Here is a 27,450-nt window from a genome sequence, read left to right as displayed (position 1 = left end):
CAAACGGCTGACCATAGGGCTTCTGCGAAGCAAAGAGGAGGCATCTGAGAATTAGACTTGCTGACAGCTTTTATGTAATTTTAATCTTACCATCTGGAGAAAAATAAACATTTTTTTGAATTGTGTGAACGAACAGAAAGTGCTTATTGCCACATTTGGAGAATGAGTTATTTTCTGCCCCTTTTGGATCCTTTTGTTTGAATAAAGAGGTAGAGGCTCTGCTCTTTTAGATATGAGGTGATTATTTACTGAAGTACTCTGGCTGTATTTTCTTATAGCCTCTGTTTTTGCCTCCATGTCCCAGTCTTCCAGCTAGCTTGCGGTGTGTTATGTCTCTTAATTTCCAGAATCCTAACCTTTTGTGGAAGCTAGCTTATCTTCCTCATATAATTGACTTGGTATGGGTCAATGATATTTTGTCCCCTCCTAAGAAATGGAGGAAGGTATTAGAATATTTTGAACACTCAATAAACTAGGACTTATTGAGAGAATTGCGTAGCGCACACAATTCTGTTTGAGTTGTATGTGTAATAAATGCAATCATTTTCAAGGCATGCAAAGAATTTCCAAAGTGCTTCACTCTGACTAGACAGAGTTGCTAAGTAACCAGTTTATTACAAATATTTGTTTGTGGCTATATGTTATGAGCTTATTTATGTTGATGTTGGGCTTATTAAGACGACATATACTGTCGTACCCCGCATCATCTCGCACGCAGAATCCCCGTCTGATTTTTTTTTTTTTCTCAGAATCCCTTATCAAAAACACGGCAGGCATCTTGCTACATGCTGTTGAAGATCCCTCTATATTTAGGAATCCATCACGGTAACACAGTCCTTGCGAGGCTAAATCACTGAGATATTACCCCCAGCTGTCTGACATTTCTGTGTTTTCAAGGTATTTTATGCATGCACCAGGTGAATATACTTGTAGTTGTAACTTGTCACACCTGTGAAGTACTGTCTGTGACTGAAACTTGCTGTGCATGATTCCAAAGCTCTGCATGAAGCATGGAATATCTCATGATCTGTCAGAAATGTGTTGACAATGGTATTCTGCTCCCCCAGGGTCAGCGAAGCATTCTTTCGTGTTTGTCTCTCTTGTCATAAATGTTCTCTTGCCCAGCTGGTGGCAGCCAGTAATGTCTGGCAAGGACGAAGTCGTTACCCTCCATGTTTGCCTCCTTTGGCCTGGCACAGGCTGAAGAGCTCGGCAGTCTCTGGGTATTCACCCTCAGTTCTGCTCATTTTCTTAGTGTGTGACACAGAGGGATACAAGCCAGCAGGGACTGTGCTCTCAGATCAGCCCCGTTCTCTCTCCCATCTACTGTAAGTTTTATTGTCCTGGACATCAGTTCTGCTTGAAACCCGATTCCTTTTCCCCTCTTTGGCTCTTTCAGCTCTCCCCCTGGGGTGTCTCTTTTGTCCTGTCTCGACAACAGTTCCAAAGGTGCTCCCTCTTTGTCCGTTTCGCACGAGGGTATCGTGAGCTTTTCTAACGAGACGTCCCGCTGCACTGACGTGATCAGCTACGGCGATCAGTTTGTTGCTAGAAACGTTCTCGGACAGCACATCCAAAAAATAAATAAATAAATAACATTTTTAAAAGACAAGCTTGTGGCGTAAGAGTTATAGAGCTTGAATTTTAGTACATCATACCAAGAACCAAATGGTGCCCTCACACTGCTACTGTCACAGCAGTTGCCAGATTGGAGTTGGACCATGTTTTACAAAATAGTGAGGCGGTTTTACAACGTTAATAATCTCAGAAAAAAACTGTCTTTGCTGTATTATATTCCAAAATATCCGTTTTAAAAGTCAGACATTCAATTTGAGCTACTTTCTGCTGGTAATTTCTTTTTCCTGCCCCTTTTTCAACAATGAAACATTTGATGTAGGTCATAGGCTGTTTTTGTACCTCCCTAGAGTTTTTGGTTTACGTCTATAAGTTCTCCTTGGCTATAAAGAATGGCTTTTTTGCCCTGGTATGCCGCAGTATTTGTTTTCAGACATGATTGAGTAAATGATTGAAAGTTAACGCATATTTTTGAAACTAAACCTGTGGACCGCGAACGACTTTTACGGGGACATGCTTAAACGCAAGGTTTTCGCTTCTGCGCCTAGAGTAAAAAAGACATAGGAATGCGATGATTTTCTTTCACCTGAAACGGAAATCTAATTTCTGCTGGGATGTGTGTATATATATATTTTCCTTCCATAGAAACCGCCTTCCTCGTGTGTTTAGGTGAGATTTCCATCACTCTCTGATCTGACAGATTTGTTGGAAATGGTCCCACTAACGGCCTTTGCCCAAGAGGGGGAAAACAAAGGTTTTATCTTTCGTCATTGAGCAAGCGAGCAGACACACGAGTAAGAGGCTTGTTAAGTAGTTTGTTGTTTGGGGTTTGAGTACGTGTTGACGTCTTGTCTTGTGTAATTCCGAGTTATATTCAGAGGAGGGTGTTTAACATTCATAGCGTCAACCTCAGTGGATAACCTGAGATATTATGAAACAGGGTTTATTGTCAAGGCTGGAATTGCAGATTGCAGGAAGTAAGACAGGTATGAGTATGAAATTCTCCTATAAATGCATCTCTGAATGTGATCTAAACCAAAATTAGCAGCCGGTTTTGTTCCTAGCTGGCTTCTGAGAACACACATTTCATGGTAGGCGCCTGCTCTAAGCCTACTTTAGTTTTCCGAGTCCTGTTCGGCCCCCTACTCGCATATTCCCTTGGCAGTCCCTACAAAGCCAGGTGTCTGTAATTGTCTGCAAAGCTCCCCCTCTCTTCCTTCTAACAAGCTCCCCAGGCTGGGGGTCAGCTTTTCTGTAGCACTGCCCATTGCCATAATGCCATTTCATTACACCTCAGCTGGAGGGGAACTGTGATTTGTAGTGAACCATGCTTCTGCGAAAACATTTTAATGGATGGTGTCACCGGTTTTATTTTTTTATTTAACGTTTAAGTGTCTCTGTTTTTTCCCTACTGATATGAGTAGGCAGTGGTAAAGTATATAGAAATTATAAAATTTCCTTGTGTGTAAAACAAGATCAGCACCATGAATTTAACTGCTTGGTATATTCACCAGTTATTTGCTGCTGTTATGATTGGACCGGGAACGTGTAGTCAGGCTAATTAGCGTCTGTTTTGCCTGTAGTGTGTGATTGTTATAAGGGTGTCCGTGTCTGTGCCCTGCAATGGACTGGCATTGTGTCCAGGTTGTACTCCACCCTGACTCTAGGCCCCCGTGTGTCCCTGTTAAACGGTTGAGAAATAGATGGAAGGATTACTTTTATATATATAATATCTGTTTTCTCACAGCTGACTATGGAAAGGATAAGCAGATGTATAACGGGGATGTGGCCATTCCGGAAGGCATTAATCAATTCCAGTGCGAATCAGGAAATGGAACTGGGATTAGAAAGAAAAAAACTATGGGGAACAGAATCGGAATTGAATTTGATTTTCAGGGAGATTTAAATTCCAACTCCAGTTCCATTTCCTGATTTGGATTAGAATTGATGAATGCATTCCGGAATGGCCCCAACCCTGATGGATAATACTTTTTATTGTGCTGTGCTTTATGTTCGTACAGGGCTTTTAAGATTGAAGCTTCTTCCATTGACAATGAAATCAGAATATACTGTCCTCATGCTGAATAATAAGATATGTGTTATTTTTATTGTATTTTTGTGCTAATGTCTAATCATTAAATAGCATTTCAGAAACATATTTCCTAAGATGCTGATGCTTATGTTATCAGATTTGTTCTGATAGTGTCTACTGTTACTAAATCCTCAGTTACAGGTATGGGAAATCAAGGTAGGAAAACATCTTCCTTTCAAGTAATTTCCCTGGACGATACAAAGTCTGTGAACCTCCTTTTTTTTTTTCTTTTCTTTTTTTCTTAATACACCCTGCACACTTATTGATTCTTTTGCAGGAAAGTTTTATTTGGTGCATCACAAAGTTCAGCGTTTAGAGCTACCAGGTTAGTGCATTTGATCGAGGGCAAATCGCAGCATCTTGACACAGTCACTCAGCGGTCTCTCCCAGCGGTTGGCTTTAATCTGGGCTCCACTCGCCCTTCCGGCTGCCGGAACAGGTGTGAGCTGCTGACGAATTTTACCGCAGATTGTTCCAAATTGCGCTTTTCCGCAGATTGACGAAAGTCAAAGTCAGGTGTGGGGGGCAGCGATTTATAGGCACGATGAGTGATGGACACGTGAAATAGCCAGAGGTAAATATCATTTTGTGCTTAAAAAATCGTATCATTGGCATGGCTAAAAAGATCAGATGGGTGTGTGTGAATAATGCCGTGTATTAACATTTTTTATTGGTGGTGGTGATTTTAATAAAAAAGTTAGACTTTCTGTTTGCATAAAAAGTGTGTGAGATGTTCCTTGTTATTTTCATTGTATGTAATTGACTGTATGGAGGGGCAATATTGTTAGAATAAGAAGCATTTTATTGGCATTTTACCGCGAAAAATGAAACTGCAGAGCAGCTTCTCCCTTTAGATACAACGAAGAACAAACATTCAATTGTTTACGTCATGACAATGGAATGTACTATGTATAAATATTACAAAATCAAAAGTTAGCATTTATTGGGATGTGGTAGGCGGATATGACTGGTTTTATGGGGAAGAGTCTCATTTGGTATTAGGATGCCAGGCCTGAGAGTCAACAATGAGCATGATCAGCATTTCCACTAGTTACTGGATTCTACCCTGGCCGGATATTCTCAGCGGGCTGTCCAATGAGGCTGTGACTGGCTCATTACCACCTGCTGGTCCGCTGACTGAATACTTGTCCAAAAGGAATGTTGACATTCTACCTGCATGTTTTCATTGCCCGGTTTTGAAAGACTAAACAACCGATCCGGAGTACAAGATGTACATGGAACCTTCAATGGCAACATGGTGGCAAATGTTGCACATGTTACCAGGCAGCTGTCTCCAAGCAACAAAACTGATGTAATAATTACCGGCACTCCTGTGTATCACTTTCACTTCAAGATACATTATTGTTCGAGTGTTTTGTGAAACAACGTCGAGGTTCTTTTTTCAGATTTTTAATCGCACTTGAATAACAGACATCTGCACCTATTTCACATTGAATAAAAAAGGGGAAAAAACTTTTTTAAATTTTTATTTTACAAAAATGTTCATAGACCAGAATATTTTACACTTGGCCTGCATGACTTTTTTTCTGGCATCTGTAACATTTCAGGCATTAAGCCTGTGTTCATATGCCAAAGATGAGGTAATTCTATGGCTCACTATAGAAGTTTTGTCCCCTTTTTTTCCAAGGTTTGACCATTCTGGTCCTTAACTGTAGTAGACCTGGGCTATCAGAAAGTAACAAATGAAACACAGGGGGGTGTTCCATGAAGCACAATATCTCAGCTAGCCATGCTGGTCCAATAAGAGAGTAGGTGAGGAGCATTTCTATTGGACAATCTTGACTTTCAGGCTAAGTTAACCCAGCTACTGAGAAATCCTGCTTCGTGGAACAACCCCCCCCCCCCTCGCTAGTGTAATTCAATATCCAGATAAAGCAGTTGTTAATGCAGTTAACATTAGACGTGTGTGAAAGGCGTCTTTAAGGAGCACTTCTATGGACTTGTAATGGCTAGTGCCTCCCCTCCCCACCCACTGATTTCTGGATGCCGCCCTGTTTATTAAAGACGGGGAAATCCACCCTGCTTCCAAAATTGAAATGTAAGCCGCAACATATTGCATTCATGTTCGACATCTGTCAGATGGTTTAATGCGGTGTCCAGTCATCAGAACTTAAACTTTCTAGATCCTAAAAGAAAAATACACCCATCTCCAGAAAAAAAATGTGTAAGTTAATGCTTCCTTTATTGTCTCTGTGGTTGCTGGGGCAGATAATTATTTCTTGAGTCATTCAGCGAATTGTCCGCAATCAGAGCCTTTGTTAAACTATAAATGTGCAATTCAAAGAGTTTAAATTAAAAGTACTGTGCTGTTGAAAGACTAATTTGTGAATAACTTTCTCTTAGTGCTCTTGATGATGTGTAGTTGATTGTCTGTGTCCCAGATAAACGTAACAATGCCACAAGAAAAATAGAGGTCATCTTTTCAATCAGAATGCTCAAGCTAAGGGTAATGACTGGGGCTTGCTGAGGACCAGCCACGCTTTGTAGGAGCCTCTTTTTTTGCAAGTGACTGCAGAGATTTAGACAAAGGAGGAAGTGATTTAAAATGTGCTGGATTCATGGTGCACTCTCAATAGAAATACCCCATGCAAATTGAACTTCAGGCGAGGTAGATGTTAGCAAATCAGGCTGGCGCCATCTTAAACCTCGAAGGCAGTATGAACTTTGGACAATCTGAGCCACGCGTGGAGGCCAGAGGTGCAGACTCTGTGTGTGAAATTCCGGGGGGGGGGGGTAAGGCTTAGAGGACCCAATACTTTTCAAGTATCAAATACACGTTTACATCAATTAGGAACGTCCATAAAATTTTATTGTGGGGGCCTAATAATGTTATGAATTGCTGTAGTATTGTAAAATAGTTTGTGCTTGAAAGTCTTGTGATTAATATAGATTTCTTCATCCTCCACTTGTTAGTGGCATTATTTACAACTCTGTATAAGGGAGAGAGTGTTTTTAATTATGCAGTAATGAAAGGTGTGGAAAAGTACAGAATAACACCACCAATTGAAAGCAAAATTTAACATTTTTAGTTGAACAAAAGGAAAAAAAATGTTTGCCTTTGAAGTCTGTAAATTTTGTATTATTTATATGCAAGATTATGTTTGTTAATTGCAGTTTAACTCAAGAACGAGTGACTGGTCTGCCTTTTTTTTTGTTTAAAAATATAGTGATCAGTTGTTTAGATGTTCTACATTTACTTGCAACTTAATGTTTTATTGACAGGGTAATGTCTTTCAGATGAAGTAGTTTTTAAAGCCCTGTCCACTGTCCTTCCGAACATGGATTTAGTGTCTACAGTGAATGCTTTTTTTATGTAGAAATTTGTCAAACATGACTTGTGGTGCAGCATTATTATGGTCTATTTTTTTCCAGAAATGCTGATAAGATGCTAACCTGTATTTCCATATTGCAGAAGTTGGCGTGAGGAACATTGTAAATCAGAAGATTTCTTGACACAGATGACAGGCTTCATTTCTCTTACACCAGTGTTTCCCAATCTGGTCCTCGGGGACCCAGAGCCAGTCCACATTTTTGCTCCCTGCCAGACAGTCCACATTTTTGCTCCCTCCAAGCCCCTTGCCAGACAGTCCACATTTTTGCTCCCTCCAAGCCCCTTGCCAGACAGTCCACATTTTTGCTCCCTCCAAGCCCCTTGCCAGACAGTCCACATTTTTGCTCCCTCCAAGCCCCTTGCCAGACAGCCCACTTTTTTGCTCCCTCCAAGCCCCTTGCCAGACAAGTATACATTTTTTGCTCCCTCCAAGCCCCTTGCCAGACAAGTATACATTTTTTGCTCCCTCCTAGCTCCCTACCATGGACTGTCTGTGGGTCTCCGAGGACCAGATTAGGAAAAAGTGTCTGTAGATTATTATAAAAACTCATTTTAATGTGTTTTCACCTGTACAATAAAGGCTCTGACTCAGTTGTTTTCAGTCGCATGCCAGGTATCATATAATTTTTAAATTACAATTTAGTAATGTTATCATTATAATGTGCAGTATTTTTATATAAAAAAAAAACATGATTTATGTTTTGAAAAAAATTTCATCTAAGCATATTAAGGTTTTCCTACTGGTTCTATGTGCCCATCCTTTATGCAAAGCTGACACAGCAAAGTAATTTTTAGAATAATTTTAAAAACGTGATTTTGGACTATCGTTAGCTTCTGTGAGGTCAATGTCTGGTCTCAGGTACCCTCATCCCTTTACATTCTTCCTGAGCTAGAATTTTTCTCAATCTTGTTCGAAACTAGCAGTAATAAACATTTGCTAAATGCTCCCTTAAAATTCACTGGGTGAATACTCTGGAAGCTTATCTTGACAGAATCAAGGCACTCTGTCACCATAGTCTGACAATAGCAGATTTCCTTGACAGGAGCTGTGCATTGCTTGTTCAGTTGATCCTAATCTCGCTTAGAAATCAGGCCACAATGCTTTTATATACAGCTTCACAGATATGGGGCAACTGCAGTTAGTCTAACTTGCTTTTGTTGGTGTGTCTTTAGTGAGTGTGCACCAGACACTTGAGTAGTAAATCAATTCTGTGATGTTTATATGAAGGTATTTTGGCTCAGTGGGTAACACTGTTGCCTCTAACCTCCAGGGCTGGTGGTTTGAACCCCCTTCCTCCTCTGTATCTGTGGAGTTTGCATGTTCCTCCAGTGTTGTGCCAAGGACTTCAGGTAGGTGATTTGATGTCTCTATAACAGTGTTTCTCTACCCAGTCTTTGGGGAGCCTCAGATGGTCCACATTTTTGCTCCCTCCCAGCTCCTTGCCAGACAATCCACAGAAACATGGCCTGCTTGCCGGTCCCTGAGGACCAGATTTGGAAACACTGCTGTAAAATACCGATATTGTGAGAGTGGGTAACCTGTGATAGACTGGCGACCCATCCAGGGTGTTCCCCTGACTTGTGCCCTGTGCTGCCTGCCATAGGCTCCGGTCCCCCCCCCCACCCGTCCATGACCCTGTGCTGCCTGCCATAGGCTCCGGTCCCCCCCCCCCCCCACCCGTCCATGACCCTGTGCTGCCTGCCATAGGCTCCGGTCCCCCACCCCCCACCCGTCCATGACCCTGTGCTGCCTGCCATAGGCTCCGGTCCCCCACCCCCCCCCCCCCCCCCCACCCGTCCATGACCCTGTGCTGGTTAAGTGGTTAGAATTAGGATGGATGTACTTTAGTTAACAAAGAAGCTTATGATCCTTGACTAGGGACTGCTTTGTCATTTCCAAGTGTTATTTAATTTCACTTTTTTTTTTGTGTAGTGGAACTAGCAGAATCATTCTCTCGGTTGTGTGCATCTTGCAGGTTGCCCTCTGAACCCTGGCAGATGAGTTTGATTCAGACATTTTGCCACTTATTCTCATTTTCCTGTGACAAAGATTTGGAATGCTGCCAAGTTTCATTTATTCAGTGAGAAAATATCATTAAATGGGGGGGGGGGGGGGCGATTGTACAGGGTGTAATTTTCTATGTAGTGTTTCTCAAGCTGAACACCTTTTGGGCCTTAAGTCTCTTATAATTGTGTGGGAATTAACCATAAATGTGATTAATTTTTATATATATCGAAAAATTGTAAAGGCTGGAATTTTCGAGGGTTGCGTTTTCGAGCAGTACATAAGAAGGTGAGAATGCTGTGCTTGGCACTTCTGGATTTGAGGTGTTAATGGTTTTAGAGCTTTGAGCATAAAGTCCTTTATTTCAGCACACAGGTGCTAAGTATCGGCGGAACTGTGAAAACCACATCTCGGGGGACGAGCCTTGCATCCTCAAAATTTACATCCGTCATGATGTCCAAGAGGTCTTCTGAGGAGTGTGGAATCACCGACTTTGGGTTACTAATGTTAAACGTGTCAAGCTGAATGGACTGTTCCATCAGTGTTGTGATACAGATTAGGTTGCGGATAGGCAGGATGGCTGGGCTACCTACGCTTCCGTAGTGATACTAAAAACGTTCTTCTGGCATCTTTGAGGGTTGATCCCTCTGCCAGGAGGTTTCCTGCAACCTCCCAGCTTCGTGTGATTCTGCGATAACAGGTCATACTGCAAATTTAGAGATCCTTTTGTATAAATATGTTATGCACTACCTAATAGCAAGTATATATTATATAATTTTAGTATAAAAACAGTAAATGTCTACGTTTCAGTGAGCAAAACTTGATATTAAGAATTCTGAGCATATTAATGGATTATCTGTCAAAGATCACACACTCTTGCTTACCTTATCAGGCCGCTCCTTCCATAAAAGTACAACCTACGCTTTCTCTGTATGCCAGTAATTGAGTTTTAATTATCTAGGTGCTCACTGTAGTAGATAAAAACCTGTGCTTTGTATATCTTCCTCAGCTATGAGTAAGAACTCAATGATAAGCAAGTGTTACTTATGGTGGTGGAAACACCTACAGTATCGGTTCAAGCAATATTATGTTTACGCTGAAAAGATCATTTTGGTTAAGGTAGAACAAAGGTAAAAGGCAAGCCGTGTGACTTGCTCGGCTCAGCGTACCCTGTGGCCGCACTATTCCTCAGTATGCTATCCAGGGTATGTTTCTCGTTTGAGGAGCCCTACAGCTGGAAAGCTGTGTCAATAAATACTGAGGGTAACTGTGGGTTCCAGGGGTGAAATGGAATGTAACCTTGTGTGACCACCCCCCCCCCCCCCCTCGCCCCCCAAGTTCTGTGATAATAAATTGGTCGCCTGCTCTGGTCAGATGTTCCCTGAACACAGCCATCATTGACCGTTGTCTAAACTCCACCAAACGGGAACAATACTTGGTTTTTGTTTCCTGAAAAACATAACAAGGGCTGTGTGGTGCTACTGTGTGCTTCAGTCTGGAAAGTCTTTCAAACAAAGAGTCTTTTGTTGTTGCTATTGCTGTTGTTGATTTTGTTGTTGTAATCTTTTATTTATTAATATTTTAAATTTTGGCAGAATCAAAGGGCGGCTAGCATGATGGTACATTTCAGGTTTGTGATATGCCTTCATTTCTGCGACTTAATTAGCATTTCAGGTAATTTTAAATTCTCAGTTTAAAGTTTTTGCAAGCATTCTGTGCAGGACAGCACATAGTACATTTTATACAAATGTTTCCTATAAAATTTGTCCGATTTCACAAAGAGTGTTGTCGGTAAATTTGGTCCCGCAAGTGAAATATGACTTTCTCCCAAATGAGGCACATTAAATACAGAGGTTATAAAAATAATTAACATGGTTATAGACTGAAGAAGTGTTGAAATATCCTGAGGTGTAATTCTTCCTTTGTTTGCTCTTCTCTATATAATTACCTTCAGCCAATCTACAGCCAAAATGTGTACAAGGTGATGCTGAAGTGTCGAATAACACTGAATTACTTAAAATGAGCTGTTACCCCAATCAGAAAAACAGAATAGTGCTGTATTTGTTCAGATTGCATGATTTCAGGTTGCAAACAGCATAGCTTCCTGTAACGAAGGCTGACAGCATCTGAAAGATAATAAAGTCCTAGTGGAAAATTGCCAGGCCATACTTGGGAAATGTTTCATCCTCAGCTTTTCGGAGATTTAACTGACGGCGCAGAGCACAGTCGCTCGACTCTCGTTCCAGTAGTTGCCCGGCTGTGGCCCCCTTTGTTCTAACAGATGCCCTTGTTGGACACCGATTAGCCGACTCTCACTAGGACGAGATTTGCCGGCGACGCACAGTTCATAAACTGCACTGCTGTGGTGTACATAAATCGTCCAAAGCGGATTTTATTTTTTGCGTCTAGGGTGAAACAATTATTTGCTGTACATTGTGATTGATTCTTCGATTAGAGCTGGAAGAAGAAGAGACAGAGGCTGTGGTGGAAAGGGGGTTTGAATAGCAGAGATGAAGGAAGAATGACTTGGAACTGTAACTTATGGTGGCGGAGAGTCAGATATTGAAATGGCAACCGCAAGATTACAGTTCACATGAATAGACTTGGCGTTCCACAAGAATACATTTGGACGCCGATAAGGCTACAGCTGGACTTCCACAAGACTACACTTGTACGTCCACAAAAGTACTTTTTTTTCCTTGTTAATCTGCTGGACCCCGGAGAGTCGCATGTCAAGCAAAAAAAGCCAGTGCAGGTGTGCGAGCGGAGGGAGCGAAATCTGATAATTCCGCACATGGCTTCAGCTGCTTTCCCCACAGTATTTTATTTCAAAAGAAGCTTGATAATTAGACAAGATTATATTTAATTCCCTTTGAAACAGATTGTTGCCAATTTGCCTTGATTATGCCTCGTTCGTGGTGAGATCTTCTGGACCTTTCTTGCAGCACTGAACTGCATTATAATGTAACACACGTGTAACAAGTGTGATTGCAGCGTAACGTTCAATTACCAGCCGTGCAATCACGGCGTACAGCAGGTCGAGGATCGCAGCCTGTGGCGGTATCAACTCCTAAATGACACATGAGTTTCAGCTCAAGATGTTTTTACTTGGCAGATGATTTGATAGCAGAACCAGTTGGCTTTTTATTTATTTTTTTTTCTTTTGGACCACAGGCGCCTGTAGCCGCAAAAAAAAACCTGGAAACTTTTGAAATCATTGGAGCTCTCAAGAAAAACCCACATATCTGAGTGTCAGAATTGACCGCTCTGAAACAAACTCCTTGGAAAGTTGATTTATTTCACTATGTTTCAATAAATCGTTGAGCTAGTTCTGCTCTTTGTTCTAACCCTGATGGGTCCCATCCAGCTCTCCCCGTCTGTTCTTCATTACTGTGTCTTTATATACAAGCAAGCCTGAAACAGCCTGGGTTGTAAGACCAGCACTCAGAAAATCAGTGTGCTGCAGCTCGTCTGTGTTCATGCAGTTTCGGATTGTTTTCGTGACATAGATTAGTCTGTCATTACTAACCTATGTAAACATCTACACCTGGGAGGGGCAGCTAAGTACAGTATTTACTTGGTGCCACAGTGATTTATTTACTCTGCTAGAGACCAACCGAAAAAAAATCTCATGGGTTTGCTTGGACCAGCCTTATTTGACAGGATGCATTGGTGACTAGAACCATATCCTAAATAAAAGTAATGATAGATATGTGTAGAAATATGATTACCAAAAAGTAAAAAAATAAAATGTAAATGTGTGTGTATTATATGGCTGTTTTTGGCTACTACCTAAATTATAGTTATACCTAAATTACGACCTAAAGTATAATTCTGTAATTTCTATACAGTCAAAATGTGTGACATGCGCACACACACACCTCACTGAATGTAATGCATTTATATATTGCAGTATAGAAATTATAGAATTACAATCGCTGTCATTGCTGGGTTTGTTTTCATAAAATAAATACTTTGCTTTTTGTGATGTATTTTTACACTGTGTGTTTGTGATGTATGTTGCCACTTTGTACAGTAATTGAGGAATTTATGCCACTCAGCACAAAACTTTGAAATTTTTCAGAATGCCAATTAATCAGGTAACAAGGGGGAATTAACCATAATGCAGTGCCGTTTCATTTCTGTTGTTTATTAGTTTGCTTCTTAGGAATTTTGTTTCAATCCAGTCATATTTATTTTTATATTGGTAACTTCCCAACATAGTTTCCCGAAAGTGCCGTTTCTCCTATTGGGGGTTATTTACCCAAATGTGACCTGTGACCCTTTATTCACATGTTGAGCAAACGTGAGCACAGACACGTTCCTCAGACATCTAGGTGAGATGCTGATATTTTTCCCGTAACTGTTCTAAACTGCCTTTCACTGCATACGTTAGTCTCCCATTCCTGGCATCTTCCAGCCACCCTGGAGCAGCCTTGGGTGCTTCCAGATGAAAGGTGTGGGTAGCAGAGTACAAGCCATGACAGGGCAAGTAGCAGCTGGTCCTTATCAGAGTGCTGTGCCTGCCTGGATTTTACTCATTCTTTATTTATTCGGTTCAGATGCGTCTTTAAATGACTCTGTGACCCTTTAAAACTTTAAACGACTATAGACACTTTTAGATGGGTCCGGATCGAGCTTCCCAATTTTTATTGACAGAAGTCACCGTGTTTAATGTGCTTAATATCATTTAATGTGTTTTGTAAGGATAATGATGTGTAATTACTTTGGATTAGATAACACAATATTGTATTAATTTCTGTGTTGGTTAGGGCCATATGTATTTTGAATCATTTTTTTTCCTTTAGAATTTTATAATTAAAAAAAACAATGAGCTTATATAGCTATTAGTAGATGCAGATGATTTCTGTGCCTTTAGAAAGTACTTGTTGACATTTCAGCATATTTTCATATTAATGCTTCCTGCTGTCAGGGGAGAAAAAAGGAAATACACAGGAAACATTGCAGTTCACACCCAATTTACCTTAAATGTGTTATAAGGAAAGTCTCTCTCTCTCTCTCTCTCTCTCTCTCTCTCTCTCTCTCTCTCTCTCTCTCTCTCTCTCTCTCTCTCTCTCGCTCTCTCACGGGGCTTATGTAAGACTGTCTAGCTCTGTCTTAACACGCGTACACACACGCACGTACAAAGGTAAGCAGATAGTTTGAGGCTGATACTATGAAACTTAGGAAGAAATAGATACTATCCATCCTTAAATCCAAAGCTAACATTGAATATGAAAGCATTCCTATTAACTTGATTACATTTACCCACTGCAATTAGGATGAAGCCATTACTAAGAATTTCATATAACTCTTGGTTTGGGGGGGGGGGTTGTCAAGCCCAAAGGGATGAGAGAATAAAAAAGCAGAGAGAAAGATCAGTCTTCTTTTGACTGCAGTGGTAACAAATGAGGAAATCAAGAATGCTCGGCTCCATACCTGGCTATGCAAATGACCCGGCGGCCATTTTTTTTCACTTCAACTAACCATCTGTCATGGAGTAGCCTGGCACAGCTTCATGTGGACTGGTACCAGCACCAGCCGTTGGACCTTCCAGGCTGAGAACGTGCCGTTTTCAGAGAAGCTAGAAACACGACCCGTGTGGAGTAAAGTGGAGCCGTATCGTCGGGGCTCTGAGTCTCGCCTGTTAGCGACCTTAAATGAGTCTGCAAGTGCTTTAAATGGGTTGCAGCAAAATGTTGCGTGCGCAGCTATTTTGTTCTATTTATTTATCTATCCCTTTCTTCCAGCGGCATCACTAGCACCCTTTATCCCCCCCCCCCTGCAGTGTGTTTGGTTTCCTCGCTGGGAGTGTCACATGCTCAGACGCTCACTTCCTCCCCTGCTGGGCTTGCGATTAGCCACAGGCTGGCTGCCCGCTAACCAGGCCCTGGGAGCTTAGGTATGCCCAGGGACCTACCTCTGCAGCCCAAAGCTTTGCATTCTGTCCTCCCGCGGGCCTCGCGTTAATGCGCTCTTGAAAGCTTCCCCGGGCCGCGCCAAGCGCGCACGATTATACGTATCCAATCCGGGCCGAACAATACGGCGTTCAAACGGGGCGGCCACCTGCGGGGCAGCCCGACGCAGGGGGACTAGGCGAAGCAGCGGCGTCGAGTGAGTAAAACAATGGCCCTTTTCGTGAGGGCCTTTCAAAGGGACCGTATCAGCCGTCATAGACGGAGCTTCCATTTTGGCGAGGGCTATTGTCTTCCCGCCCAGCACAGCGAGAAATGGGCGGCGGTAGGAGGGGGCTGTGCAGGAGAGACGAAGCTATTCGCAGAGATACTGGCGTTTGACGATTCGCCTAAATAATCAAAGTGACATCACCCCCTCAGCCCCAAAGCTGGGGCTCCGGCGGGGTACCGAGGGGTCCGTGATCTGCAACGCCCCTTTAATGTGGCCAGCTCTCGCCGGGGTCTCTGCTGGGCACCCGGGTCGCCAGGGGGACTCCAGGCTGCACCTGTCTTGAACGCTTGCCGCTTTGTTCCCACAGGGCCTTGGGGTGGTGAGGGAGAAGGGAGAGGGAATTGACGAGCCCAAAAGAGCAAGAGCGCCGACGCGTACACATAGTGTCCCACGTTATCGAGTATCGGGGCCTATATGCACACCCTCATTTTTGGGGGTGGAGAGGGAGATTTTTTATTTAGTTTAGCTACTAGCAGAAAATGCATCAGATTAGCATCGGAGGAGTTTTATGTTTTTTTAATAAAGACGTTGACCTCTCTTTATTCAAATTGCATATTATCGTGACCTACATTTCCCTCACATTTGCTGACACCAAGAAAACGGCAAGCCTCCAGCTGAAATTAATTCTTACCATGTCATTCCTTGCTTTTCGTACCGAACAATAATTCATACATATTCTTTTTCATGGGACAAGGATCTGATGTGAGGTAAACGTTTGTTTCGCTGTATTAGTTTGTCCTTAACGAGACCGAGTGTCTGGAAGGGGGAAGTAAGATTATCTTGGGTTCATGCAGGCAGAAGAACGTTATGAACAATGTGACGCTGAAGATTCCTGATTGTTGTCGCATCAGCTTCTGTCTAGTGAAAACTTTAACATACAAACGGCTTAATAGCAGATCCTCTTATCAATGATGGAAAATCAAAAATGGCAGTCATATCCTTAAGGAATATGCAGCTGTGGATCATGGATGCCTTCATCCATCCATCCATCCATACTGTTTATTCATTACAAGGTTGTTTATGGATAACCACATTTTACATGGGCTAAAGTATTTCAGGCTCACTTGTATGTAAAGACCTGTTCACAAATACTTCTCTGTTCAAGTAACATGTGCTGTATTATTATGGTGCAGTAAATCTATGCAAAAGCACACAGAACATGGAAGAATTTGCTCAGTTTAGCCCTTAAAATGGTTTGGAATATTTAAATTTCGAATGAAAAAGTATGATGTATAATGAAAACTGTAATGCCATTGAAATGAAGAAGCAGTGCTTCTCACCTGATTCTCGTAAGATTTGCTAAATGCTCTAAATCATCCGGAAACGCGTCTCTGTTGGAGACAACAGGCAAGGTGCCGTTCTCAGGTTAATGTTGCCACAAGCTATTTGAATAACGGTAATGTACCATCTGAGGTTGGGTACTTCGCTTTGTGTGGGAGTGCAAAGTAAACATTAAAATGCAAGGCTGCTTAAGGATCAAACCGCCTGTGTCGTCACGTTCCGTCAAATTTCTGTAATAACAAGGAATCCGGGCTTCACAAAGGAATGTCCCTGATCTCAGCCGCCCTAGTTATTAAAACATCGTTCAGGGGCCGTTCATGTGGAATCAGATTTTAATCACGTTTCTTCACAACAGATCATCTCTCCTGGTGTCAACTGTAGTTCAATTCTTAACCTTTATTATTACGGCTAATAAGTGGCGAATAACGATGCGAAAATGGAAGCTCTGTGACTTGTAGCTAGCATTACACTGTGGCCTGTTTTTGGTTCAACAGATACCCACACTGAAAAGAAAATCTTGCAGGTCGAGAACTGAGTGTGTGTGAGTTTCTGGATGAGGGCTGGAGCTGCCCATACCTGTTATCCATAAATAAATACACTCAGTATCTAATGACAGTAGCTACATCGGGAAAGACAATTCCAGTCTTTTGCGGGCCGCAGAGCGCTCCTCAAAGGTGTCACTGAAGCTATTTTGAAAGAAAGAAAACTTTTCTTTGAAAATTTTTCATATTAGCCTCTAATTGAAATGTTTTGCCAAGAGCTACCGGATTGTCACGATTAAGGGATATAATATATATATATTATACATACAGTAAATACAGTATTTTAACATTGTGGAAAATGGTTCTGTGACTGAATAATTTTTCCTGTGAGTTGCATGGTTTTATCTCCTCTGGTGTCTGCTGTATTTTTTTTAACCAAAAATTGAAATCTCCTACAGTAGACTACTTGCAATCAGCAACATCGTTTAAACTGATTTGATATGTATGGGCTGATGTGTTCTGAAAGGAAAGTACTATCATTTCAGAAATGTAGCACAGAAACGGCAGTTTGTTGACGAGATGTTTAGAACAAATTCATGATTGTTTTATTTTGAGGTTACTTTTCATCACCTGCTTTTGTTTGCCTTTTAGCAAAGAATTGAGGTCCTGCTCTGGCGATCTTGATTTCACAGAGAAATTGCCAGTGTTAGTTAAACTCAGAAAGTGTCAGGCAGGAGTCAAACATTTAATTCCGTGTGTTTTTGCCTGGTTTCTGATAGTCAGTGGCACAGACAGTGGGGACATTCTATCCAGGAACGCTTTTGCTGGGCATGTTACAGCAGGAAGAAACCATGCTAGAGAGAAGCTACAGTTTGGCTCTGATTTTTCAGTTGTAGCAGGCAGCCGCTTTCTCAGACGTTCCCATGGTGATGCAATTTTGATTAAAAAAAAATAAAAATCTTTTCAAGGTACTTAATAAAGAGGTTGCTTTTTCATTTCCAGAAAATGTAACAGACCATTTGTTTTAAGAATTAAAAAGAATAAAACAGTATCAGGAGAATTTGAAATAATACCTTAAAACAGGTGGTTTAACAAATTAATTACGTAGCCATTGCTCTAACGGTTAATTTTCATTGTTATAATAGACAGTATAATTAGCACTGAAACGGCTCACTGCACATTTACCATCACTGTAAGTCTGGAAATATAAAAACACACTGTAATGAGGCGTCTCTGTTAATAATACTGCTGTTAATTGTACCATGTGTGGAAGTCGGGAGAGTATTTTGAGTCTTATTTTTACGCATTTGTTTTTACTAAACTTTGCACGAACCTCAGTCCATCCGCCCCCTTACAACCTGTTAAAATGTCACACAAACCCCCTCCATTTCCTCCAAGATACTTTTATTGCCATATCAGTTCCCCAAATTGGCAAGGAAGTATATCCTGACTGTATCCCTGAACCAAAGCCCAGCAAGGATAAATGTCGATAGTTTATCAGTTGCTATATGGAGTTATGCTTGGAGCATTTGGCTTACATAATACTAATATGTTTTATTAATTTGTTTTCTGTCAAAATTTCACCTTCTTGCAAGGCTTCTGTATCTTCCAGTTCTTATTTCTGCACAGGTAAGAGTGCATATTATTGTAAGTAATGCTGGAAATCTAGTCCAGTCTAGTATTTTAATATCTAGTCCTGGACAGGTTTATTTCCTTATGAAAATATCAGCTGAATGATTTTTCCAGTAATCGACTTAGAAAGATAATTGTATCCTTTATGTGGTAGCAATTTCACGTAATTTCCACCACCATGCAGTCTAATATGATTTTGTATTTTATTGATCCGTTTGTGTATACTTATGTATACACCTTTTATAGTGCATAAATGCATTTTTGAAATATAAAATATATTGCCTCCACATATTTTGATGCTTTCAAACATCTACGGTAAAAATTGTTGGGCCACCTGCTGGAAAATGAAGCTGATCCTTGAGTTTATAAGACGGCATTTTTCTTTTTAGCAAATGCAGTGAAAAGCATGAAAAGTATATACACAAAAATAATAATTCTCAAACAATCCAGATTATAGTTCTTTCGAGTTGTTTACTTGTTTTTTGTGGCTTTGTACAATTTTATGTTCACCCACGGTTGTTGTCCTCAAAGTCTCACACTCTTCATAGCCATCAAGTTGGCGCCAGACTAGACCTGATCAAGAAAGGACCTTTTCACACCTTCTTCAGTTTAGTGTCATGTGACATATGTATATGTGTCATGTGACATGTCATTCTTTGTTCCATCTCCACATGAAGAATGATGGAAAAGGATTGCTAAGTACATAGTACATACATGCCCAGTACATAGTTTCCTTGAATAATGGTCTCAAGCAGAGAGAAAAAAGTAAATTGCATTAATTTTTGGGCTTTGGCTCTTTGCTGTAACATTAATAACAATTCATTTTCAATTGTTCATTTCTATATATGGCCTTTACCAACATGGTTTGCTTAACAATGAATCAAACAACAGTGTAAATGAATAGTGAATAAGAGCCACGAGATTCAAGATTGTTTATTTGTCATAATAGAGTAAATAGCGCAAACAAAACAACGCTCCATAGTTTGATAAGAAACTTCAGAAGGTACAAGGTCACCTGACTACTCCACAGCCCTGGGATTGCTAACAACAAACAGAGCAGAAAGTAGTGCGTGTGGTTGTGTGCTGCTGTCTTCTGTCATGTCTTCTGTGGGTAAAAAGGTGTCTCTAAGGTAGGCTTTTCTCAGTTTGATGCAGACCTCTTCTGCTCCTTCATTGACCGTTTCTTTAGCATGTAGTCCTGCTTAAATCCATGGCAGAAAAGTTGGACATTTGGAAGTTTGGAAAACTGGACTCTTTGTATTCGCTTATCTGTATAGGTGACTGAAAAATCTGGCTGAAGTCGTTTCCTACCTGCCTGTCTAATGCTGATCATCACCACTCTCTTGTAGGACTCTCACTAGTGTTGAAGTTACTCACAAGAGCAATCCATTACAGAGGTGGAAATTTCAGGTCCAGAAAGTACAAATCCAAACCAAGGTTCTCTTTCAACCAACCAGTTGAGTACTCTGTGAATGTGACTCTTTATACTGAACTGGTTGGTTGAAAGAGAACCTTGGTCTGGATTTGTACTTTCTGGACCTGAACTTTCTACCTCTGTAATGGATTACTTTTGTGAGTAACTTCCTCAGAGCTGCCACTAACTCATGGCATTTGTTGGACAGTCCTTCTGTGAGGAGTATCATTAAACTACTTCTTTCATTTGACTAAAGATATTGATGGTTGATAGAGCAGATTGGGGTGTTGATCAGCAGGGATGTGGATTTTTCTTTTGTGAATATTTAAAGTATTTTTACTGAGCATATGGTAGAGTAGGAGATCACGCAAGTCAAAGTTGAGGCGAGATGGAAACCGTGAGTCCTACTGCTGTTTCACTAGGACCATGTGAAGTAGATGAGTGAGCAGTCAGTGTCTCCTTATGAAGTCTTCATATGTGAGCTGGTGAGCGATCTGTGGAGCCCACCGACCTGTTTTCCATATTAAACGACGTTATGCATCAAAAGTCACAACATGGTCTGCTAATTAAATAGAGCTTGTATGATGGATTGTATTTTGCTTCCCTCAAATGGATGCTGGAGAGTAATAGAAAAATTTTAAATGGAGCAAATTAGCTGCGAGGGGCCTCCATGTCGTCGTGATGTCCGTCTGCTAGTATGGCGTTTGAACAGCGGGGAGTCTTATATTAGCTGGTGTGACAGCAGGGCGTGTTTCCCAACTAAGTCTGCAGGAAATTAGCCCAGCCGCCGACCGCGGCTCTGGTTACGGCCGATAAATTAGAGCAGTGTTTCCCAATCCGGTCCTTGGGGACTCAGTCGGTCCATGTTTTTACTCCCTCCCAGCTCCCTGCCAGACAGATCACATTTTTGCTCCCTCCTAACTCCCGGTAGGACCGAAAACGTGGACTGTCTGTGGGTCCCCAAGGATCGGATTGGGAAATACTGAATTAGAGGGCCATCGCAATTTATTAGGGGCTGGTTGAATGTGATGAACCATCTGGGGTTTCCAGTTCAGCATAGCTGGAGGGCGAGAGGGACACTGGGGTGTCACCATAGCCACTGGGGTCTCAGTTGCAGTGTAGGAGAGCTCGGGACATTTAATTGCCACGGCAGAGTAGCTTCTAGCTCTCATGTATGTCCCATCTTGTGCCCGTTCTGCCAATTAACAAAGGTTCCTCTCTGCGCACACAGATAATTTGTGTCGCAGAATGATCTTTGTCTTCTGTTGTTTCATGCATTTTCCTTTATTTCAAGCAAATGGGGCAAGATGTAAACACCTTATATTGATTTATGTAATGTGGGTAGCCATAATCAAGGCAGAAATCGTGGCACTTCGTAAATACGAGAACAATGAATTTATAGCACAGTGCTTAGCTGGTGTAGACAACGTTTCAGGCAAAGTTAGAGAAATGGATGCTGGAAACAGGCCTGTTGTGCTTCCTGCTCACTGGAGGGATTGTCTTCTGGTTTTTTGTGTCTCATGTCTTATTTGATTTCTGGCAGAACTTATTGTTGTGTTTTCTATGAAAAGAATTGCATGATTATTTTCTGGCTCCAGCTCAATAATACCTGATATGGCTGAGTGTGTGCGCAAGTTTTCTCGCGTATAAGCACAAATATGCGAGACTTTACCTGCTTTGTATCAATAATATAAGTAGTATTCATTATTAGTCTATATGATTTGCGTTCTTTCTGGTAAAATATAATGCATTCAAGTATCTTTAAGGACTAATCAATGTAATAAATGCCTTTGAAACTTAAAAATACATTCACATACAAAAACCTTCCAGAAGTAACTACACTTGTTAATTGACTGTATTGACATTCATTTGTCAGTTGTTTCAGTCACAACAGTTTCTAAAGAAACATAAACGAATGTACCCTAGCTTGACTGCATCTTCAAGCCTGAATGAAGTTTGACTAAACACAGTTCAGCTAAGTCGTCTGATGATCCTCCTCGTTATTTTGACTTTCCTTTAACAAAATAAGAGGCACGATCTCCACAAATGAATTTGAATAAAGAACCTGAAAAGGTCAGATTCCTTCTACCGCCGAATGTAGCTCTGCTTTTCACTATGGGATACCGGGGCCCGGTTTGCCATTGGGCCAGGAAACCGTGTACGAGACAATGGAGGCAGCATTCATTTGAGTCTGCGAGCAGGGAGGGAGAGGCATCGGGTAATGAAAAAAAGATACCCTTGCCTCTTTTCTCCCTGCGCCGACAACACAGAATAACAGAGGGGACCGGTGTGGTGAATTATTCAGGAGAGTGAAAGCTTGCTGTTGTTGAAGGTGGTGGAGGCGCTGCCTCGGACATGTTCAGGCTGCGACGCAATTTCACCTCCGCTGATCTCTTCCTCGAGCCGCGAGAGGCCGAATCCCACCACGATGGAGGGGGACGGCGTGCCGTGCGTCACAGTCTTAAAGCCGACACCTCCTCCTCTCTTTTATTTACGCGCCGCGTGGTCTGATGGCCTTCAAGCTCGTATTTAGCACCTATCTTCTCAAATCTAATTACGAAAGGATCGCGGTGTGGAAGATCTGCAGTTTCAGCAGGTAATTCTCCAGTGGGATGTGCTTCAACAAAATGCACCATTACGTTACATAAAGAATGTGGGTCACTGGAAATGAGCTTGAAAGAGAGATTTTTTTTCTTTTCTTTTTGTCTTTGTCTGAATGGTTGGAGTCACCCTGTTGATTTTGGTTAATGTGTCTGCCGACAGCAGACATCGTCCATTTTGATTACAGCTTTCCCGCTCCCTTTTATAGCTATTGATTAATGAGCGTTATCAATGAAGACGTTTTATTTTGGTGGTACTATAATGAATATGCTCTTGAACTATCAGTTTGGGGGGAAAGAAAGTTTTTCTCTACTTAAAATGAGTGTCATTGTTTAGTTTTTTCGTGAAACAAAAAATGAAAAGAATAAAGGCAGGTAAAATTGCAGGACTAAAATTGTTTTTTTTTTTTTTTGTTTTTTTTAAGTTGAACATATAGAGCAAATAAATTATCAGAAGGGTAAAAAACTTAATGGATGTTTACAGAGGTCATCAAGTGCAAATTATTTTCAAGTATATAAATTGTAAACAATTGTGTTTTAGCTGTAAATGAACATTAAAGGTTTAGAGGTATTGATAAATGCCTATATTTATTAAAGGGGATTACTTCTGAAATGGGTGCTTTTGAGTTCCCTTGAGAATTGTTGGCCTGAAAGGAGGGGGGGGGTCGCATGGGTGGGTGACCTACCATTTAAGCAGACAGTGGGAGTAATCATTCCGGGTAACTGTGTGCCACAGCCGCAGATCCCCTAGAGCACCACCCACCAAGTGTAACTCTTCTGTCTCGCGTCCTCCAATGGATCCGGACGCACGCGGCCTCCGTCGCTTCTGCTCTGCTTGCTTTTAATATGTTTTCCGGGTGACTGGCTCCTGGAGTGGCCAGCGCTATTTCAGGAAGGGGGGGGGGCAAACTGAGAGCAGCTCTCCGTGCCCAGATTGCATGTTTTAGCTTGGGAGAAACTATATAGGAAATGAACGAGCACATTAGCGATAGCTGCTGTTTGGTGGCTGTCGTGGGCAATGGAGTAACATGCAAAAAGGGTTTACACACCTATCAAAAATGTCAACATTAGTGTCATGGCAACGTTTGATGTATTTTTATTGAATTTTTCATTTTTTAGCAAATAACCGTCTGTTTAATAATACATATTCTCACATAGGCATTGTTGCCATTTAAGGACAGCCAAAGAACAAAACAAGCTTTTTTTAATGAAAATGCTGAAATAGACACAAGCTGAGAAGAAGCCATTTATCTGCTTCCATTGACTTATGATATTTGTTTTAGGGATGTTTTATTCACGTTGAAAGCCGGATATGATGCTTATGAGAAAATCTTAGGAAAACATGAATTAATTAATGGATTATATTGCTTACCATGTGACACTGATCAAACTCGACAGACTGCATTTCTGTCATCTTCCTCAAGATGTCCCTGTAGGTAATGCATGTTAAACAACCATTTTAACCAGAGGCACATATCTAGTTATGAAATTATTTCAGTAAGTTATTTGTGCAAAACAACATTTGTTGCTGACCATTGTAAACATTTGCAGTGACAGGCACAAATCAATACATTTTATTGATGCATTTTCCTCAACAATGGAGAATATCCAGTCTAATCCTGATGGATTTTCTGGCTTGTTTACATGTATTTTACCCGATTTGTATTTTAATCTTAAATGTAATTATATAAAAATGTATATTGTTAATACATATTTGGGAATTGCCAGGAACAGTGTCTCTGAAGGAAAAACATATCAAATACAAAACATTTTCTATTTGACTTAGCAAATGATTTTGCCTAACATGTCTTAGAGATTACAGACACAATAAGTATAACATAATTATTATAAATGTTGCACCCAAACAAAATGGTAAAGATTTGGAACAGACATCCTAATTGTAAATCAGTTTTATTTCAGCAAAGTAAAAGATACTGTAATCAATAGTGGCAAATGCAGTAATTGTCTAAGATTTAAAAGTAAGCTTTCAATTGTGTTAATCAGTTAATTGCTGGAAATCAGTTCATTCTGCTGTCAGAATGAAGCTTGCTGTTCTTGACAACCTTGTAAAGGTAATAGCAGCATTTATTTATGTTCTCTGCCACATCATTTGATTAGTTACATAAAGCCTCGATTTCTCTCTTTCCATGTTCATGTTATGCAGAAAAAAGTTCCGTTTTAGCTTCAATAGACTGTTTTTATATTACATGTAGCACTGTAGTGTTCGACACACAAGTAGTTCTTTGTTAATTAATAATAAATAGGTATCAATTCTTTTTTTTCTCTATATTTACACAGTACCTAGAGTGTTCTGTAAGTTATCTTTGGGTCTTGTGGTATCGGTAAAGATTTTGTTGAAGGGAATTCTTCAGAAACATAATTCAAAAAAAAAAAATCAGGGAGCCTTCTGAGAAATGGATGAATGGTCTTTGATTTATACAAGGCAGGTGACAGGTGTAAAAAGATTGTTTCCATTATAGTGGCAATCGAGGAGGTCAGGGTCGCACGTGGAAGAGGATCAGCAGTGAGAAAAGCCAAATACACTCTAAAAATATGATCTCCATGTCGGTTGTCCTCAAAAATGATGTCTCAAAAACTATTTGATGTGAGCTGCATAAATGTCTTGCTCAGGACATAGTTATGGGGCAAATCATTTATGAAGGCACCACTAGAAGAAACGGATGGATTTATCAGATTGCATCTCAGTGACAAGCGGGACTGTGTCTTGAGGTCAGATGAAAGGAAGATGGAGCTTTACAGGCATGTTCATGAGTATTACGTTTGTCACAGCAAATGCGAGGCACATGCTGAGAAAAGCATCGCGCCCACTGTAAAACCTCAATCCAAATGTTTTTGGTTTGAACTCTGGAAAGCAGCTCACAAAAACAACGAAGAAATCTGGTAGAACTGAAGAAATTCTCCATGGAGCAACGGTCAAAATTCTCTAACGCAAGGAGCTGTAACCTAATAAAACACTGCATGAAACATGTGTGATGAAAGCGGGAGGTATACTGTATGTAGAAGAGACGAAGATAGTCTCTCTCTATCTGACATCAGCCTGGGTAAAACAAACTTTGCTTTTCTTTTTGGGGTTGTTTCTTTTATTTGTGACACACATATACATTTCTTTTTAGTTATTGTTGTATCATGTTCTTTATATTTAGTGTGTTTTCAGAAGACTGAACATAAAAAATGCAAAGCAATTCCACATCATAGCTATTACCATCATTAGGACATTACATTTGCATAATATAAGCTTTGTTCAGTTTAGCTTCCACACATTATTCAGTTCATGACATAAAAGATGAATCCGGGATGAAAATGTAGCATAATATCGCCCTTTTACTTGGGTAGTATTACGACAGAGGTGTTGTGTTGTGGTGCTTTTTAATTATTTTTTTTTCGGCATTGGCACGTCCGTTATCGGTATCCCTGCTCATTCCCCAGCCCTAGGTACCACCTGGAAATGTTTAGCAGCAGTAAAAAGCAGGTTCCTCTGCTTATCGTTCTCTACATCCCCTCCTTTCTGCAATGTTAGGTGGTCATAGTGACACAAAGGTGCTGTGCGGAGAAAGGCTCTGAGATTTTTTTTAAAGGGGGAGAAACAAAAAAAAATGTGTGGAATTCAAGGGCATGACTGGGGTTTAGGCTGCAAAGTACGAATTACCGTTTCCCACGAACGACAGCCTCTGAAACTCATTAACGTGCATTTACCTCTCAAAAGGCCTGAATGAAATCACCTTTACCTGAATTCCGATTGCAGTACAGCCGTCTAAATCTTTGTGTTTTTCCTTGCCTACCATTAAAAAAAAAATGGTGAGGAGGGATCTGCCTTTTTTCATTTCTGTTAAATATCATAAGTGTCTTGCTAAATCACCCCACTTTTTCCTCCCTGTTAATGGCTTGTGTAATGTCCAAGGAATGTTTGTAATGCACACTGGCTACTCCTTAAAATGAGTAAATGACTACTACACATTATAACGTTAGTTTTTACAGAATAAACATTTGAAATGAGAAGTTCTTTCTATTGATGTTTTTGTCTATAAGCTCTTTATCTGGGAGGATGCAAGTAATTAAAAATGATTATGCTCTTATAAGCTGCTAAGTATAATATAACGCAAATATAGGGTGTAAGTCAGGTTTGGTTTTGGTTCATTGGATATAGATGTTCGTTCAAGCAAAACAGCAAGAAGTCCAGCTAAAGTCTGTCCCGTGGTCAGGAAGCCAGCCTTCTGGAGCACTTGCACGGACGCCTCAGCGGGGATTTGTGAATCCTTGAAGATGAAGTGTGGCGATTAGTGCTCCGTGACCGACGGCTGCTTTCTGTTCGACCAGGTACACCCTGAGGCGAGCACTGGGTGGAGACTCCGGTGAGCTCTGCAGCGCCTAGCGCGGCATGCCCGCAGCATGGATGTGAAGGAACGCAGGCCCTACTGCTCGCTGACAAAGAGCAGGCGAGACAAAGAGCGCCGCGGCGCAGGCAACTCCGCCGACTCCGAGGGCGACGAGTGCCGGGTGCCGACGCAGAAGTCCTACAGCTCCAGCGAGACGCTCAAAGCCTTCGATCATGACTCCTCCCGGCTCCTGTACGGAAACCGAATGAAGGAGATGGTTCACAGAGAGGCCGACGAGTATCCCCGGCAAGGTTAGTGCCCCGACCCCTCGTTCACGAACGTTATTTTGCACGTGGGCGTCTTAAGCTCCGTGTTGCCATTGTGTATTGGAGTAGTCTATTCTGGATTTTTTTTCACTTTTGTTTGCTAAAATAAAATCATAAAATGCTAAATAAATAAATAAATATGTGAACATGTTAAAAAGCTTCATCTTGAAT

General features: G+C 41.1%; 1 protein-coding gene across 2 annotated transcripts in view; it reads left to right on the top strand.

Moving 5' to 3' along the window:
* Positions 1–27,450, top strand: part of si:dkey-237h12.3 (teneurin-3) — a 350,156-nt gene that overhangs the window by 173,078 nt on the left and 149,628 nt on the right. For both annotated transcript variants that reach the window (XM_072697573.1, XM_072697574.1), the window contains one exon: positions 26,955–27,264. In XM_072697573.1, coding sequence (XP_072553674.1) covers positions 27,027–27,264 — 238 coding nt within the window. In that variant the 5' untranslated portion in view covers positions 26,955–27,026. The remainder of the gene's footprint in view (positions 1–26,954; positions 27,265–27,450) is intronic.

This window comes from Paramormyrops kingsleyae, chromosome 12 (genome assembly GCF_048594095.1).
Source record: "Paramormyrops kingsleyae isolate MSU_618 chromosome 12, PKINGS_0.4, whole genome shotgun sequence".
Taxonomy (NCBI): domain Eukaryota; kingdom Metazoa; phylum Chordata; class Actinopteri; order Osteoglossiformes; family Mormyridae; genus Paramormyrops; species Paramormyrops kingsleyae.
Note: the sequence above shows the minus strand (reverse complement) of the source record. Positions and strands in the feature narration are given on the sequence as shown.